This window comes from Myotis myotis, unplaced genomic scaffold (assembly GCF_014108235.1).
Source record: "Myotis myotis isolate mMyoMyo1 unplaced genomic scaffold, mMyoMyo1.p scaffold_m19_p_3, whole genome shotgun sequence".
NCBI classification, from domain to species: domain Eukaryota; kingdom Metazoa; phylum Chordata; class Mammalia; order Chiroptera; family Vespertilionidae; genus Myotis; species Myotis myotis.
Window position 1 is genome coordinate 205,918,020 of NW_023416335.1, and position 14,005 is coordinate 205,932,024.

At 52.8% G+C, this 14,005-nt stretch overlaps 1 protein-coding gene across 2 annotated transcripts; it reads right to left on the reverse strand.

Moving 5' to 3' along the window:
* Positions 1-1,285: 1,285 nt before the first annotated feature.
* Positions 1,286-13,814, reverse strand: TXN2 (thioredoxin 2). Of its 2 annotated transcripts, XM_036300696.1 has the most exons (5): positions 13,655-13,677; positions 12,652-12,914; positions 10,469-10,592; positions 2,001-2,121; positions 1,286-1,554 (listed from the first exon to the last, which is right to left on the reverse strand). In XM_036300696.1, exons 2-4 carry the CDS (start codon positions 12,912-12,914, stop codon positions 2,008-2,010), a joined length of 501 nt encoding a protein of 166 aa, XP_036156589.1. In that variant the 5' UTR covers positions 13,655-13,677; the 3' UTR covers positions 1,286-1,554; positions 2,001-2,007. The 2 variants fall into 2 exon arrangements, with proteins under 2 accessions (XP_036156589.1, XP_036156590.1); XM_036300697.1 differs by lacking the exons at positions 1,286-1,554; positions 13,655-13,677 and adding an exon at positions 13,699-13,814 and having other exon boundaries at positions 1,561-2,121.
* Positions 13,815-14,005: the final 191 nt, after the last annotated feature.

Consider the following 14,005-nt stretch of genomic DNA (forward strand, 5'->3'; position numbering starts at 1 on the left):
ATGAGGTAATGTGTGTGGAAATCGCTTGGCAAGGGGCACCTTTTAAGGAGTGGCAGTGGGTGTAGTGGGAAGGGCCCGGGCTTGGGAGTCAGGGTGCCTGGGACCTGGATTCTGGCCCTGCCCCTTACTCTCTGGGTGTCTTTGAAAGCTTGGCATCCGTGCCTCTTCCATAAAATGAGCTGTCACTACCTGCCTCATCGGCCAGTTGTGGGATTAAGATCTCACATGCACTACACTTTATATGCTGATAGGGGAGGGGCCGGCCTGCCTGGCCTTGAACCCCAGCCCAGGTACCTGTGGGCTTCATGGTCTTGGACAGGTCCTCACGCTCTCAGAGCGGAACTCACGTGTAAAAGGGAACAAGGGTATTGCTCACCTAGGGCGGCTGCTGGGGGAGAGGTGCTCAGACCATTGCCTGGCACCCAGGAAGTGCTCTCACTCATGACACATGGCTCTTTCTCCACCATCACCAGTTGCTGGTCTGTTTCCCCTCCACGGCCTTTGAGGTCCCAGGCCTGTCGTCTTTCTGAGGCCACAGGCCCCACACCCCACTTTTGAGGCAACCCCGCTTTTCTGGTCATCACAGCAGCCTTCCCAAGGCAGTCCCTGGGCGGACCCCTCAAAGACCTGAGTAACTCGGGTAGCTCCGATGGGAACAGGCAAGCCACCGAGGGGTGTGCACACAGCTGTGGACATAGCACCCAGGGCCTAGGGGGAGGGTGCCAGGATACCCTGCTGTCCAGCACCCATGGCTCCTGGATATCTGGCACCCATCTGGGCAACTCCGCCAAGGGGCAGCTCAAACCTAGGAAGGAGATGGAGGCAGGCCCCTCAGCTGGCAGCCTGGTCTGCCCGGTCCTCCTCTGTGGGCCTCAGGGAGCTGAGAACAGAGGCCAGCCCCAAGGCTGAGGGGTTCCTGCAGTATGGACAGCCGGCAGGCTCCCTCAGGCACCAGGCGTCACATGGGAGTGGCCATGTGCCAGTCAGTAGAGAAGGAGGCCCCAGAGGATCAAGGGGACCAGTTGTAACAGCCCAGGCTTCAGAAACAAACATGTCTGGGTAGAAACCTTGGATCTGTGGCCTGTGAGCCTCAGTGTCCTCATCTGTATAATGGGGTCAATATGTGTGTGAAGGTGTCCCCAGAACAGTGGCCATCACTGACAAGTGTTAGTAGGGAGAGGGTTGATCAAGGGCAAGTGGGTGGTGGGAAGTTAGAGACAGGGGGAGAGCAGCCCGGCCTGGGAAGGGGTCTCAAGTGCTCCCAGAGCCACAGATGGAAGCCGGCGACAGTGCAAACCTCCATTTTATTCGTCTCGTTTGTTCATAGCAGAGCCTCCTGCTCAGAGAACCAAAGGGCCTGCTGATGGTGAGGGAGGGTGGAGTCCAAGTCTGCAGGACTCCCTGAGCCCAATGTGTTCACTGCCCTGGTGCCTGGGAGGAAAGAAGGGAGGTGGCCCGGGGGTGGGGTGGCTACAGAGTAATTTAGTGTGGGGCCCAGGGTCTGTTCTTCACAGCAGGAGGTAGAAGGATCACATAAAGTTCTTTATTACAGACCTACAAAAAATGAGAGAATTATATATTACTCTCACTTGTTTGGGTTTCTTTTTACAAAACAACAACAGGAAAGAAAAATAAGGAGGCAGATGAGCCAGGCACTGGGGTTAGGATCAGAAGGGCCCGGGGAGATGAGGACAAGCTGTTACTGGGCCCAGGCTCTCCAAGCACCTTGGGAGAGCTGACAGCCCTCGAGGGAGCAGACACTGAGAGTGGGAGACCGCTGTCCCCAGGTCAGCAGCAGCACCGCTCCCCTGGCGGCCACCCTGGCAGGCAGCTGGCTGGAAGCACTGGAGGATCCGTGCTTGGAGGCCTGGTCTCCAAACATGGGCCCTCAGGGGCCAGACAGAAGGGAGGAGGCGGGAAGGGCCTGCACAGGACTGAGTTCTATCAGGGTCCTCCCAGGACCACGGGGCCCCAGCGGGCAAGAGTATCAGGGTTCTTTCCTGCTTGTCAGGCAATCAGCTTCTTCATGAAGGCCTCCAGCTGATCCTCATCCTTGATGCCCACAAACTTGTCCACCACGTCCCCATTCTTGATGGCCAGCACGGTGGGCACAGCCGACACCTAGACGGAGGGGACAAGGGAGGCCGAGTCATTCAGAGGTGACGTGAACTCTTCAGTCGCCATCCCCAGGCCTCTGTGAGGAAGGCTGGTGGCTCATGCAGGGCAGTGACTGCCCCAGCCTTGGGCAGGCCCATCCCTTGGTGCAGGGGGACTGCAGGGCTGGAGGTCCCCCCCCGGAGAAACGTTTCCATTGTGGGCTCCCAGAAGTACCCTTCCTCCCCCAACCGCATGACTGACTCACTGGCCCAGTGGTTTGGCTGGAATGACAGGAGATTAAAATAACCCATGCAGCTGCAGGCCCGGCTGGGGCGGGGCAGAGCTGAGGGGCTAAGAGAACTCTCCCGGGGGGTGCAGCCTGGGATAGGGGAGACCAGGAGATGGAGTCTGAACCTGGCTTTGCGGCTCACTGGCTGGGGGCTCCGGCCAGGTCACACTCCTCTGGAGCTCAGCTCCTCTTCCATCAAACAGGGGAGGTAGCATCTAGTTGTCGGTGTGGGTTAGGGACTAAAGGTTCACATACAGAGCTGAGTGGTTGGGAGTTTGGGCTCCGAAGCTGGCTGAGCCCATCGTGGGCCACTCTGGGCAAGCCACTTTGTCACTCTTATGTATCAGTGTTATCATCAGCAAACCGGAGACACTAACAGGACTCATATTAGAGGCTGTGGGGGCTGAATGAAATAATGCAGATTCTCAGCACAGTGCCCTGCACCTGGCAGGGCCGCCAGCAGTGTTAGAACCTGGCACGGTGCCTGGTACACAGTGGACACTGAGCATATGGTGGCTGCCTAGGGAAGGGCAGGACAGTCTAACCCAGGGACCCATGAGAACCACTTCAGCTCAACGCCATGATGGTTAAAAGGGTCCAGAAAGTCACCAAGCGGAACTGGACAGTGTGGGAAGAGGGCTCAGCAATATATGGTCTGGCGTTTCTTTATTATGGGGGTTGGCGGCAGCATTCTTGGCCTATGAGGCGTCCTCTCAAGCTCCCTCAGGGGACCTGCATAGATGACATGGTATGTAAATAAGGCCCACGATGCTCTGTAACACGATTTGCTGACGGTAACGAGCATTTTCTGTTCCCTGGGCTCCCTGCCTGCCACTGGTGGCCATTTGGAAAAAAATACATAAACACAACAAGATAAACACTGACTTATCTTCCACAAAGTTAACTACAGCAGTGATTTAGACAAACACACCAGGTCTTCACTTATCCCGGGTGCTCTCCTGCCCATGAGTCATCCTCGGGAGCCAGTCTTAGCATTTACAATGTTCAGCTGTACGTATGTCAGTTACAAAGAACCGCAGGCCACTCACAGACTTCATGGGGCAGGCCTGGCACCCTCTCCTAATGGCCTTCGGGGACAAACGCAGCAGGTAAGATGACAGGGTCCCTGTCTTGGTTAGTGTCTTCAGGGCCCTTTAAGGACCAGCCTGGGGCTGATATGGGTGGCATGTGTGGGCAGACGACATGTCACTAGTTCCTGTCCTTGTCACTCTTGACTCTGGCCTGGGTGATGGCATGAAGTGCAAGGGTCCAGCACGTGGCGCGCCCTGTCTCCAGACACGGGCAGGGCCCAGAAAAGCATGCTCCAGGATGCACCAGGGGCCACCGAGGCACATGGTTTGATGGTAAGATCACAGGGCTGGTGCTGTTCTTTTGCACCCTCTAGTGGTCTGAGAAGGGAGCGGCCTCGAATCTGGCAACTTTTCAAGCACTAACTTTCACTTGGCCCTGGCTGGATCCCACCCTGTCCTCTCTTTCTTTAATTATCAGTGATTTTTGTTTGTCTGAGCTACCTGGCTGGCCAGGGCTTTGTCCTCTGTTTCTTTCTTTCTTTTTTTTTTTTATATATATTTTATTGATTTTTTACAGAGAGGAAGGGAGAGAGATAGAGAGTTAGAAACATCCATCAGCTGCCTCCTGCACATCTCCCACTGGGGATGTGCCCGCAACCCAGGTACATGCCCTTGACCGGAATCGAACCTGGGATCTTTCAGTCCGCAGGCCGACGCTCTATCCACTGAGCCAAACCGGTTTCGGCTGTCCTCTGTTTCTTAATAGAAACAAAAGCTGTACGTCATTGCGTGTGAAGTGACCGGACTGTTTCCACGTGTCCTCTAAGCAGGACTGAAGTGGACTTGTTTTCCTCAAGAACTTCAGATAAGTCCTGTCATGATGGCACGTGTAGCCACACATGTGCTCGCACACACAGACCGCGCAGCCGCTGGGTGTACAGCATACACACCATGACTGTATTTTCATGACAACCAAGGTCTGTCATTACTGATCAAGGGCGTCCTTTGAAGTTTAAACTTGTACACATACACATAAACTTATACTTACACACAGAGCCACGGGCATGCCAGAGCCTGGATTTTCCCAACACTGCAGGGGTACCGGGGCTGTGACTGGGCTCCCCTCACCCCCAAGGAGGAGGATATGGCTTTGCTGATCCCGAGTTTGGCTCACAAATCAGGAGGGGGCTGGTGCTTATAAACACGGCCTCAGGGAAGAGCATAGGTCCCAGGCACATTCTCCGGGAGCTCATGTCCCTGAAAGCCGTCTCACCCCAGTTTCCTCCAATTGTTAAGGATCTACCAAGGGACAGGCACAGTACTAGGCTTTGCAAGGGACTGGCGACCTCCTCCCAGCTAATTGCAGAACTAATGCAAAGGGAGAGATGACTGTCACCCTGGCTGCCACATATTGGGCGCTTTTTAAGTGCCACTAACCACTTGTGTGTGTGATCTCATAAATTCTTGCCTCAAGTTGGGGTCATTTTCAAGACGAGAAGACTGAGGCACACAGATTGAGCGACAAGGGGCGGAGCTGGGATTTGACTTGGCTGTCCGTGAAGCAGTGATCAAATTACCCGGTACCTCGGCCCAAGAACGAGGAATTGGAGGTAAATACCACGTCCCCGCAGGGCTAGGAAGCACAAGCAGAGAAGCGTTAAAAGGATGCCAGGCTCCAAATGAGAAAGGCCAAGTGCTTTGTAAAAGCTTTTAGATACAGGAAGATTCTCGGGGAAAATACTATTGAAAAAAATCAAATCCAACTCCATGACCTTCTGGGAAAGGCAACACTGTGGAGACAGTGAAAAGGTCAGTGGTTGCCAGGGGTTCCCGGGGAGGAGGGAGAAAAGGGGAGCACAGAGGATTAGGGTTCTGAAACTGTTCTGTATGATGCTGTAACTGTGGACACATGTCATTACAATTTTTTCCAAACCACCAGGAGGGAACCCTCTCGTTGACAGGTGAGAAGGGCCTTTGTAAGAGTATCATGGCCCACGGCCAGCCCAGGACTTTAACTTTTTTCCTAAAATATATTTTTATTGATTTCAGAGAGGAAGGGAGAGGGAGAGGAGACAGAAACATCAATGTGAGAGAGAATCATTGATCGGCTGCCTCCTGCACGCCCCCCCCCCCTTACCCGCCCCCCGAGAATTGAACTGTGGCCTCCTGGTGGATTGGGTAAATTTTTAATAGGTCGATCGCAACCACTGAGCCACATCAGCTGGGAACTTTGCTCCTCGATACTTGGTCCCAGACTCCCAGTGGCATCACCGGGAAGCTTGTTAGAAATGCAGACTCTTGGGCCCTACCTGGACCTACTGAATCAGTCTGCTTTTCAACATCCCAGGTCATATTCATGTTTGAGAAGCACTGATTTAGAAGACGTTCAAAACAGGGGATATGGTAGTGACCGAAGTATATAGTACATTCCAGCTATGGACTGTCTATGAAGTTATATGGAACATGAAAATGAAAACAAACAAACAAACAAAAAAAACTAACAAAAAACCCAAACGAGGGGCCCTAAACGTTGGCAGTGGCTGTGTCTGGATGGTAAGATTACAGGTGACTTTCCCCCTTAGCGTTACTTGGCTGTTGTCCTAATGCTTTTTGAAGGGCACTCTGTAAGATTGGGAGATAAAAGGGTGGAACTCCAAGCATGAGAAGTAGGATGTGAGCCCGGCTGGTGTGGCTCGGTGGATCAGCGTCAACCCAAGAACCAAGAGGTCGCTGGCTCGATTCCTGGTCAGGGCAAATGCCCAGGTTGGGGCTCGATCCCCAGTAGGGGGCGTGCAGGAGACAGCCTATCCATGATGTTTCTTTCATTGATGTTTCTGTCTCTCTATCCCTCACCCTTCTCCTCTCTCTAAAAATCAACAAAAACATAAAAAATAAAAAAAATAGTGGGATGTGAGGGGAGGGGCATTTGTGTGAGGAAAGAGACCCATGAGGGTGTGCTGGGCATGGGGGCTGTCAGGAGGGCTGGGGAAGAGGTGCCCAATTCCATGCATATAATTTTAAGCAGTTTCTCCAACACGTTACCCAACATTTGGAAAAGCACTCAGGCCTTGGAGGAAGCTATCCCAGGAGGTACTTCGGATTTCTTAGCTGCCACGGCTTCCTCAGGCTCCCTTCCAGAAGGACAGGTGTGAAGGAAGGAAGGAAGGGCTGGGGGAGGGTCAGGAAGCATTCCTGTTGGAGCTTCCTAGCCTGCAGTGACATCTGCCCAGGGCTTGGCAAAACAAGGAGGTTGGGCTCAGCTGACTGGGCCCAGCAGCCTTGGGGTCTGCGTGACTCGCACATACTATCTGGACAGTGAGAGGAGGAGAGAGATCTTATCTCATAAGAGTCGTGGGTCTCCCCGCGCACCGCCCCCCCCCCCCCACACACACACAAACACACTTTCTAGGCTTAACACAGGACCTTGGTGCCCAGCCCTGCATCACCAGGTCCCCTGGAATGCAGGTGGGGTGGCCTGGGAGCTCTCAGCACCAGTGTGACCACCATTGGCAAGGACTGGGTTACTCGTCTTCTCATCTGCACTGTTACCGCAGTTCCTGGCACATGGTTGTGTCTGCTGAGGTTCCACTGGCGGAGCCTGAAGCTGTGGTGTCGGGCAGTGCCAGAGGGAGCATAAGACTTTAAGCCTGCCCATCGCCCTGGGGATGCCCAGGAGCTCCAGCCCTAAGCTCACACCAGAAGGCCACACCCTCACTCTCCCAGCTGCTGTGGGCCTCCAGGGACAGAGGGCAAGGAGGGAAAGCTAGGGGCATCTGAATGGCCAGGCAAGTGCTCCTCTGACTGAGTGATCAGTGGGAGAGCTTTTGAAAAATACAGCAACTCACCCCCCCGCCCAAACTCTTGTAAGCGGCTGCCCCAGTGCCATGGGTGTTGTAGAACAGTAAAAAGCTAGGAAAATTCTGGGACAAACGGAATAGGGAAATTAAGGCAGATAGTTAAACAGCACTTATAGGCACCTCGTAAATCCTATTTTCCCTAAACCAAGGACACTTAAGAGTAAATGGTTTTGCCCGACCAGCGCAGCTCGGTGGTTGAGCATCGATCTATGAGCCAGGAGGTTTCAGTTTGATTCCTGGTCAGGGCACATGCCCGGGTCGCAGGCTTGATCCTCAGTGTGGGGTGTGCAGGAAGCAGCTGATCAATGATTCTCTCTCATCATTGATGTTTCTCTCTCTCTCCCTCTCTCTGAAATCAATAAAAATATATTAAAAAAAAAAAAGAAAAGTAAAAGGTTTGCACTTCTTCCCAACCAGAGAGTAAACAGCTTAAATCACCCTACACAGGGATACAAATAACAGAAATCCAATTAAGTGCCATTTGCCAACCACACCCAAGGGCAGACAAATTAAGAGAAAAAAATCTAATTTTGGTAATCAGCATAAAGCTCGCAAGTATTTTACTGACCTGCCCCTAAGACCTCCCCTAAACATCCAGACTTTAAAACCCCTGAAAATGAAGGTCCCCCCCCCCTCAGGCACATGTCCCTGACCTCTAGGGACCCCATGAGCCTGGCAGTCGGGAGAGCAAGGGTCCTGTTTCCATGTCCTTAACGTGCTTCTGCTGTGGTCAGTAAACTCTTGCTTACTTTTCTACACTTTGTCTCTTGATGGAAATCTCTCCCTCAAGAAGAGGAGAGCTGAGGCTCCTCTCCCCCAGGTAACAGATGGTCTGCCTGGGTAACACCCCCCGACCTGCAGCAGTTAGTACCGGCTCTGCCTGCCCAGCATCCGGCAGCCTGATTCTCCCTCAGGTGATCCCTCAGTCCCAGCTCAGCGGGCTCCACCCTCCACCTGCACTTCCTGCCCCAGGACAGGCTGGAGCAGCGGTTCTCAACCTTCCTAATGCTGCGACCCTTTAATACAGTTCCTCATGTTGTGGTGACCCCCAATTTCACTGTTACAAATTGAACATAATTAAAGCATAGTGATTAATCACAAAAACAATATGTAATTATATATGTGCTTTCCGATGGTCTTAGGCGGCCCCTGTGAAAGGGTGAGAGCCGCTGGGCTGGAGGATGCACATCTTTGCCTGACCTGGTCTAGGAAGAGTTGATCCTGAACTTCCAAACTCTGAGGAGGCCCCCTCTTTCAGTCACTTGTTATCTGAAGGAGGGCGGGGAGGGGATTCATTCCAGCCAGATCCAGGTATTTCCAGAGAAACAGAAACCTGGATATTCATGTGAAATCTCCTGAGTTTTAAATACCAACATCTGGTTTGGGATTTTAAGCAAACTGCTGCAGGCACACAGGCCCTGCTATTGTGGGAGCAAACCTGTGAGACCCTGACCTCAGGGCCTTTGCATTTGATTCTGCTCTGCCCAGACTGCTCTTCAATAGCTGCCTCCAGGTCTTAGATGTGGACTTCTCCCTGAGACCTTCCCTCGCCCACCCTTTGAAAAGGAGACCCTCCCCGCCCCAGGCTCAGCACTCTCACCCCCTCTCCCTGACTTACTTTTCTCAATAGCATTTATTATCTACAATACGGATCAGGGAACTACTGCCCACAGGCAAACCCAGACGGCTTCCTGTTTTGTTTTGTTTTTTAAAAATATATATTTTATTGATTTTTTTACAGAGAGGAAGGGAGAGGGATAGAGAGTTAGAAACATCGATCAGCTGCCTCCTGCACACTCCCCACTGGGGATGTGCTCACAACCAAGGTACATGCCCTTGGCCGGAATTGAACCTGGGACCCTTCAGTTCGCAGGCCGACGCTCTATCCCAGGGGTCCTCAAACTCCGGCCCGCGGGCCACATGAAAATACAAATACTGTATTTGTTCCCGTTTTGTTTTTTTACTTCAAAATAAGATATGTGCAGTGTGCGTAGGAATTTGTTCATAGTTTTTTTTTAAACTATAGTCCGGCCCTCCAACGGTCTGAGGGACAGTGAACTGGCCCCCTGCTCTATCCAATAAGCCAAACCGGTCAGGGCCAGCTTCCTGTTTTTGTAAATAAAAGTTTTATTTGCACACAACCATGCCTATTTGTTTATATACTGTCTATAGCCCCTTCAGTGCTAAAATGACAGTTATTTGCAATAGAGACCAATGCCCTATGGATCTTCAAATATGTGCCCGCTGGCACCTTAGAGAGAGTTGGCCAACCCTAACCTAAAATACCAGAACGTAGGCTCCACGAAGGCAGGATTTTGTCATTTTGTTCACTGCCATTTGGACAGCACCAAGTAACAGCACCTGGCACTGAAGGGACTCTAAATCAGGCTACTTCATGTCCTTGTGTATGCCCTGCTCTTGGCCCTTCCTTCTTCACCATGCATCCTTCATGGCTCTGCTCAGAGTCCCTCTAATATGATGCCTTCCTTGTCCCCCGCCTCGGCAACGCCCCCCCCCCCAATACAATCAGTCCCTTCTTTTGTGCATGTCTTTTCTCATCCTACATGGAAATGACCTGTCTGCTTGTTCTGTCCCCGACACTAAGGGCTGCTTGGGGACAAGGAGCTCATCTGTGCCAGAGCCCGAATGCCTGGCACACTGCAGGGCTCTCAAACGACTGCTGACTAAACCTGTGGATGAATGAATTCGGGTTCAAAGGACGGCATCAACGTCCCGGAATGCAGAGGACCGCCTGGTCGTACGTTCTACTTTCTACAGGTGGCAAAGAGAGACACGCGGCTGAGAGGTTCAACGGAGTCACCTTTGCAAAGTGCTCTGAGTCACTGAGAGCTCCAGGAGAATCAGGACACCTCCCTGACTGGTCTCCAAGACATCCATCTCCTGCACCAGCCATCCCGTGGCCCCAAGCATCCCCCAAACCAATGGTCGGCAAACTGCGGCTCGAGAGCCACATGCGGCTCTTTGGCCCCTTGAGTGTGGCTCTTTCACAAAATACCATGTGTGGGCACGCATGTACAGTACGACTGAAACTTCGTGGCCTATGCACAGAAGTTGGTATTCTGTTTAACAGCCACACTCAAGGGGCCAAAGATCCGCATGTGGCTCTCGAGCCGCAGTTTGCCGACCACTGCCCCAAACCAACTGCCCTGTGGCAATCCCCTGCCCACCCATACCTCATACTCTATGGCGAGGTCTGTGTGGTCGTCAATATCCACCTTGGCCATCACCACCTTTCCATGCTGCTTGGCCACCACCTTCTCTAACCTTGGCCCCAGGATCTTGCAGGGGCCACACCACCTGGGAAGGGGAGAAAGGAAGCATCCCGTCACAAAAGCACTCACCGACTGACCTACGGGCTCCCCAAAACATGCCCTTGACCCACATCTTTCCGAGGGACCTTTTGCCCTTATTACCTGTTTATAGTGTTTGAATATTAACCTGTAATGCTTCTATGCCAAATGGAAATGCCAAGAGACTCTGTAACGGGGCCTCATCCTGAGACTCTTATAAAGGTTATTTCACTTACTTCGACAGAGCTAAAAGAAATGTGTTGTCATGTAGGAAAACACAGGACTTGAGGTTAAAAGGTTTGGGTTCAAAGAGAGGCTCCCCACCAACCAGCTGATCGTTCTGGGGCCCAGTTTCCTCATGTGAAAAAGAGACTACTCTCAGGGCTGTGATGAGAAGTCAGCGAAGGCAGCACGGGCGAACATGCTGTGTAAACTGTAGGGTGACTTCGAAGACTTCACTGACTCAGAACTAAAAGGAGGAGAAACCAATGGCTGGGCGGGGTCTACAACATGTCAGCCACTGTGCCAGGATCGGCTCAGCTTTCCCTACACAGAACCCTCCGCCCCGCAAAGGATAAGAAAACTGAGAAATGGAGGCCCGGGCGAGTTAAGAAACTAGCAAGGTCACAGCTGGTAGGCAGCACAGCGGAGACTGCAACCCAAGGTTGTGCTCCAAGTGTCCTCCTTTAGCCCCTGGCTCCTCTGTGCTCCCCAGGCCCCGTGTCAGCGGCTATCGCTGCACTGAACACTGTGTTTCTAGGTGGTGAGCTTTCAAGAACAGGTTGTCATCCCCAGGTATGTGGCACTAAGGACAGTGCCTGGCACTGAATGAACAAACTCACACCCTGCTTCCTTGTTGGACAAGAAAATGAAGTATTGTGGGGAAGCACGGGGCTTGTTTGGGAAAGTCAAGGCAGGGGCTGCCGCCTTCGGCAAGGTCCCCCCAGAGGCCCCCGACCTTTCAGAGAATCCTTACAGACATTCCAACCAAGTCCCGCGCTTCTCCACAAGGTATCACCCCATTTATCATTCATTTCACACTGATTTTTAGAGAGTGGAAGGGAAAGAGGGAGGGAGAGATCTGTTGCCTCCCGCATGTGCCCTGACTGGTGCCGGGGGTCAAACCTGCAACCCAGGTATGTAACTTTGATTGGGAATCGAACCCGAGGCCCTTCGGTGCGAGGGCCAACACTCTAACCACACAGGCAGACAAGCCAGGCTGTCATTCACTTTGGAAGCCTTCTCTGGAGCGCTCACTATACCAGGAGGGCAGAACAGCTCTGCCTTCCATGAATCCCTGGCTGTTGACTCCTATTTCATTTTCAGCCTTTAAAACCCTTTCCACTCAGAGATTTCAACATCTCAAAACCCAGCCTGCAGGACCTCGTCTCCTATGACAAGTGAAGAAAGAGAAGTACAAGGGCATCAAATGGCCTTCCTGGGGTGACATGGTGAGTCAGAGAAAACAGGAAAAAAAGCAAAAGAATCTGTCAGAGATCTGTGCAGAAAGCCTCCCAACTTGTAACTCAGGCTACACTGGCTCCTTCTAGCACAGTGGTTCTCGACCTCGGCTGCACATTAGAATCACCTGGGAATCTTTTCAAAATCCTGATTTCTGGGCCTCATCCTCCGGAAATTCTGTTTCTTTGTCACTAATGTTGTGGCCTCACCCCATAACAAAGAAACAGAATTTCCGGAGGATGGGGCCCAGAAATCAGGATTTTAAAAAGATTCCCAGGTGATTCTATGTGCAGCCGAGGTTGAGAACCACTGCTCTAGTTATAGTTTCCCTGCTTTGGTCCCAGCTGAACATGACGCTGAGCCATTTGGGCAGTGAATACAGAACACAGGTGGCTCCCAGCACTAATCACAGTGAGCTTTCAAGACTGTTTCCTGGTCTGCCTCCTACCAGACGACACTCAATCGCTGAGAGCACGGATTGGGTCCTCCCAGTATTGGTAGCGAGTCTCTGTATGGGAAGCATCGAACGTGGCACTGAGACGTAGCTGGCACTCAAAATTATCTGAACAACGACACCCCGTCTGCTCCTGGGCCCCAGGACTCACTGTGCATGGAAATCCACCACCACGGGTGTCTCGCTGTTGACAACTCGGTCTTGAAAGTCAGGTCCATCCTGGATGTTGAAGGTTGTTGTGCAGACTCTGGTGGTGTGTAATGGCCGGGCTTGGCGGGATGTTACTGTCAGCTCACCAGGACTGTGCTCTGGGGCCTGCAGCGCCCTGGAGATGAGGGGTGCCCACCGACCTTGAGGGGGTTTCCTGGAGATGCCGGAGGCCAGGAACCTCCTCAGGAGAAGTCGCTGAGCCATCTGTGAGGGGGAGAGGCAGGAAGAGCTGTGGCAGAGAATGGGAGCAAGGTATGTGGGAGGACCGGGGGCTCAGGATTCAGGGCTGGGAGCAAAATGCCAGGAATTACATAAGCTTTCCGGAGTGGAGGTGAGTGCAGAATGAGAATCAAAGGGAAGAAGGAATTGCAAACCAGGACAGGAAAATTGGGTTGACAACCAAAAAGAAATCAGGGTATCGGTGTTATTACAACAGAAGAATGGGCGGGGGGAAAAAACACAATATTTACTGCTAAGGGCCACGTGCTTTATATACATGATTGTCCTCCCAGACCAACTTCTGAGAAAGTTTCTACATATAGTATTGCCGGTATTACAGGCAGGGAAGCGGAGGCTCCGTTGTGGCGCGCCCAGTATAACCCAACTATTCTTACATAAGAGTCAACATGGGAACCCTAGGCCGTCTGCAAAGTCCTTACACTATCAATCCCTTTTAATAAGTGTTTTAGTGGGAAGTTAAGGGAAAGGGGGCGTGGGGGAGTATAAAAAAAAAACAGGAAAGAGGAACCACAATTCACGGAGGAACCAAAAGGTACAGAAACAGGAGTGTGGGGGGTAACTAAAAAAGAAGGGACGCATGTGTTGACGGAATTGGGGAAACCCGACCCCACCAGGGACCCCGACTCTCCCGAAGGCAAGCCCTCCCGCCCGGGGCCTCCGCCCACTCGGCCGCCGGACCCCGCGGGAGCGCGCCCGCAGCGTGCCTCGGCCGTGACACCACCTCCAGCCGCCCACATGGGCTCCCTACCTCCCTGCAGCGCGAGATGCACAGCCCGGCCCTCCCGCCTGTCAAGGGCACTTCTGCCGTCACTTCCTTAGAGGCGGGCCTTTAGCGTCACTTCCGGGGACGGGCAACCTGGGGCACGTCTCAGCACAACTGGAGGGTGCGGCTCGGATTTCGGCCAATGGGGATGGCGGGAAAAGTGACAGCTAAAGGGGCGGAGCCTCATGGAGGTACCGGAAAAAAGGAGCTCTGGAGATTGGGGAAGAGGCCGGAAAAGGAAGGGCGGGCCCTAGGGGAGGGACCGGAAAGGCGGTGGCTCTCGGGGGCGGGA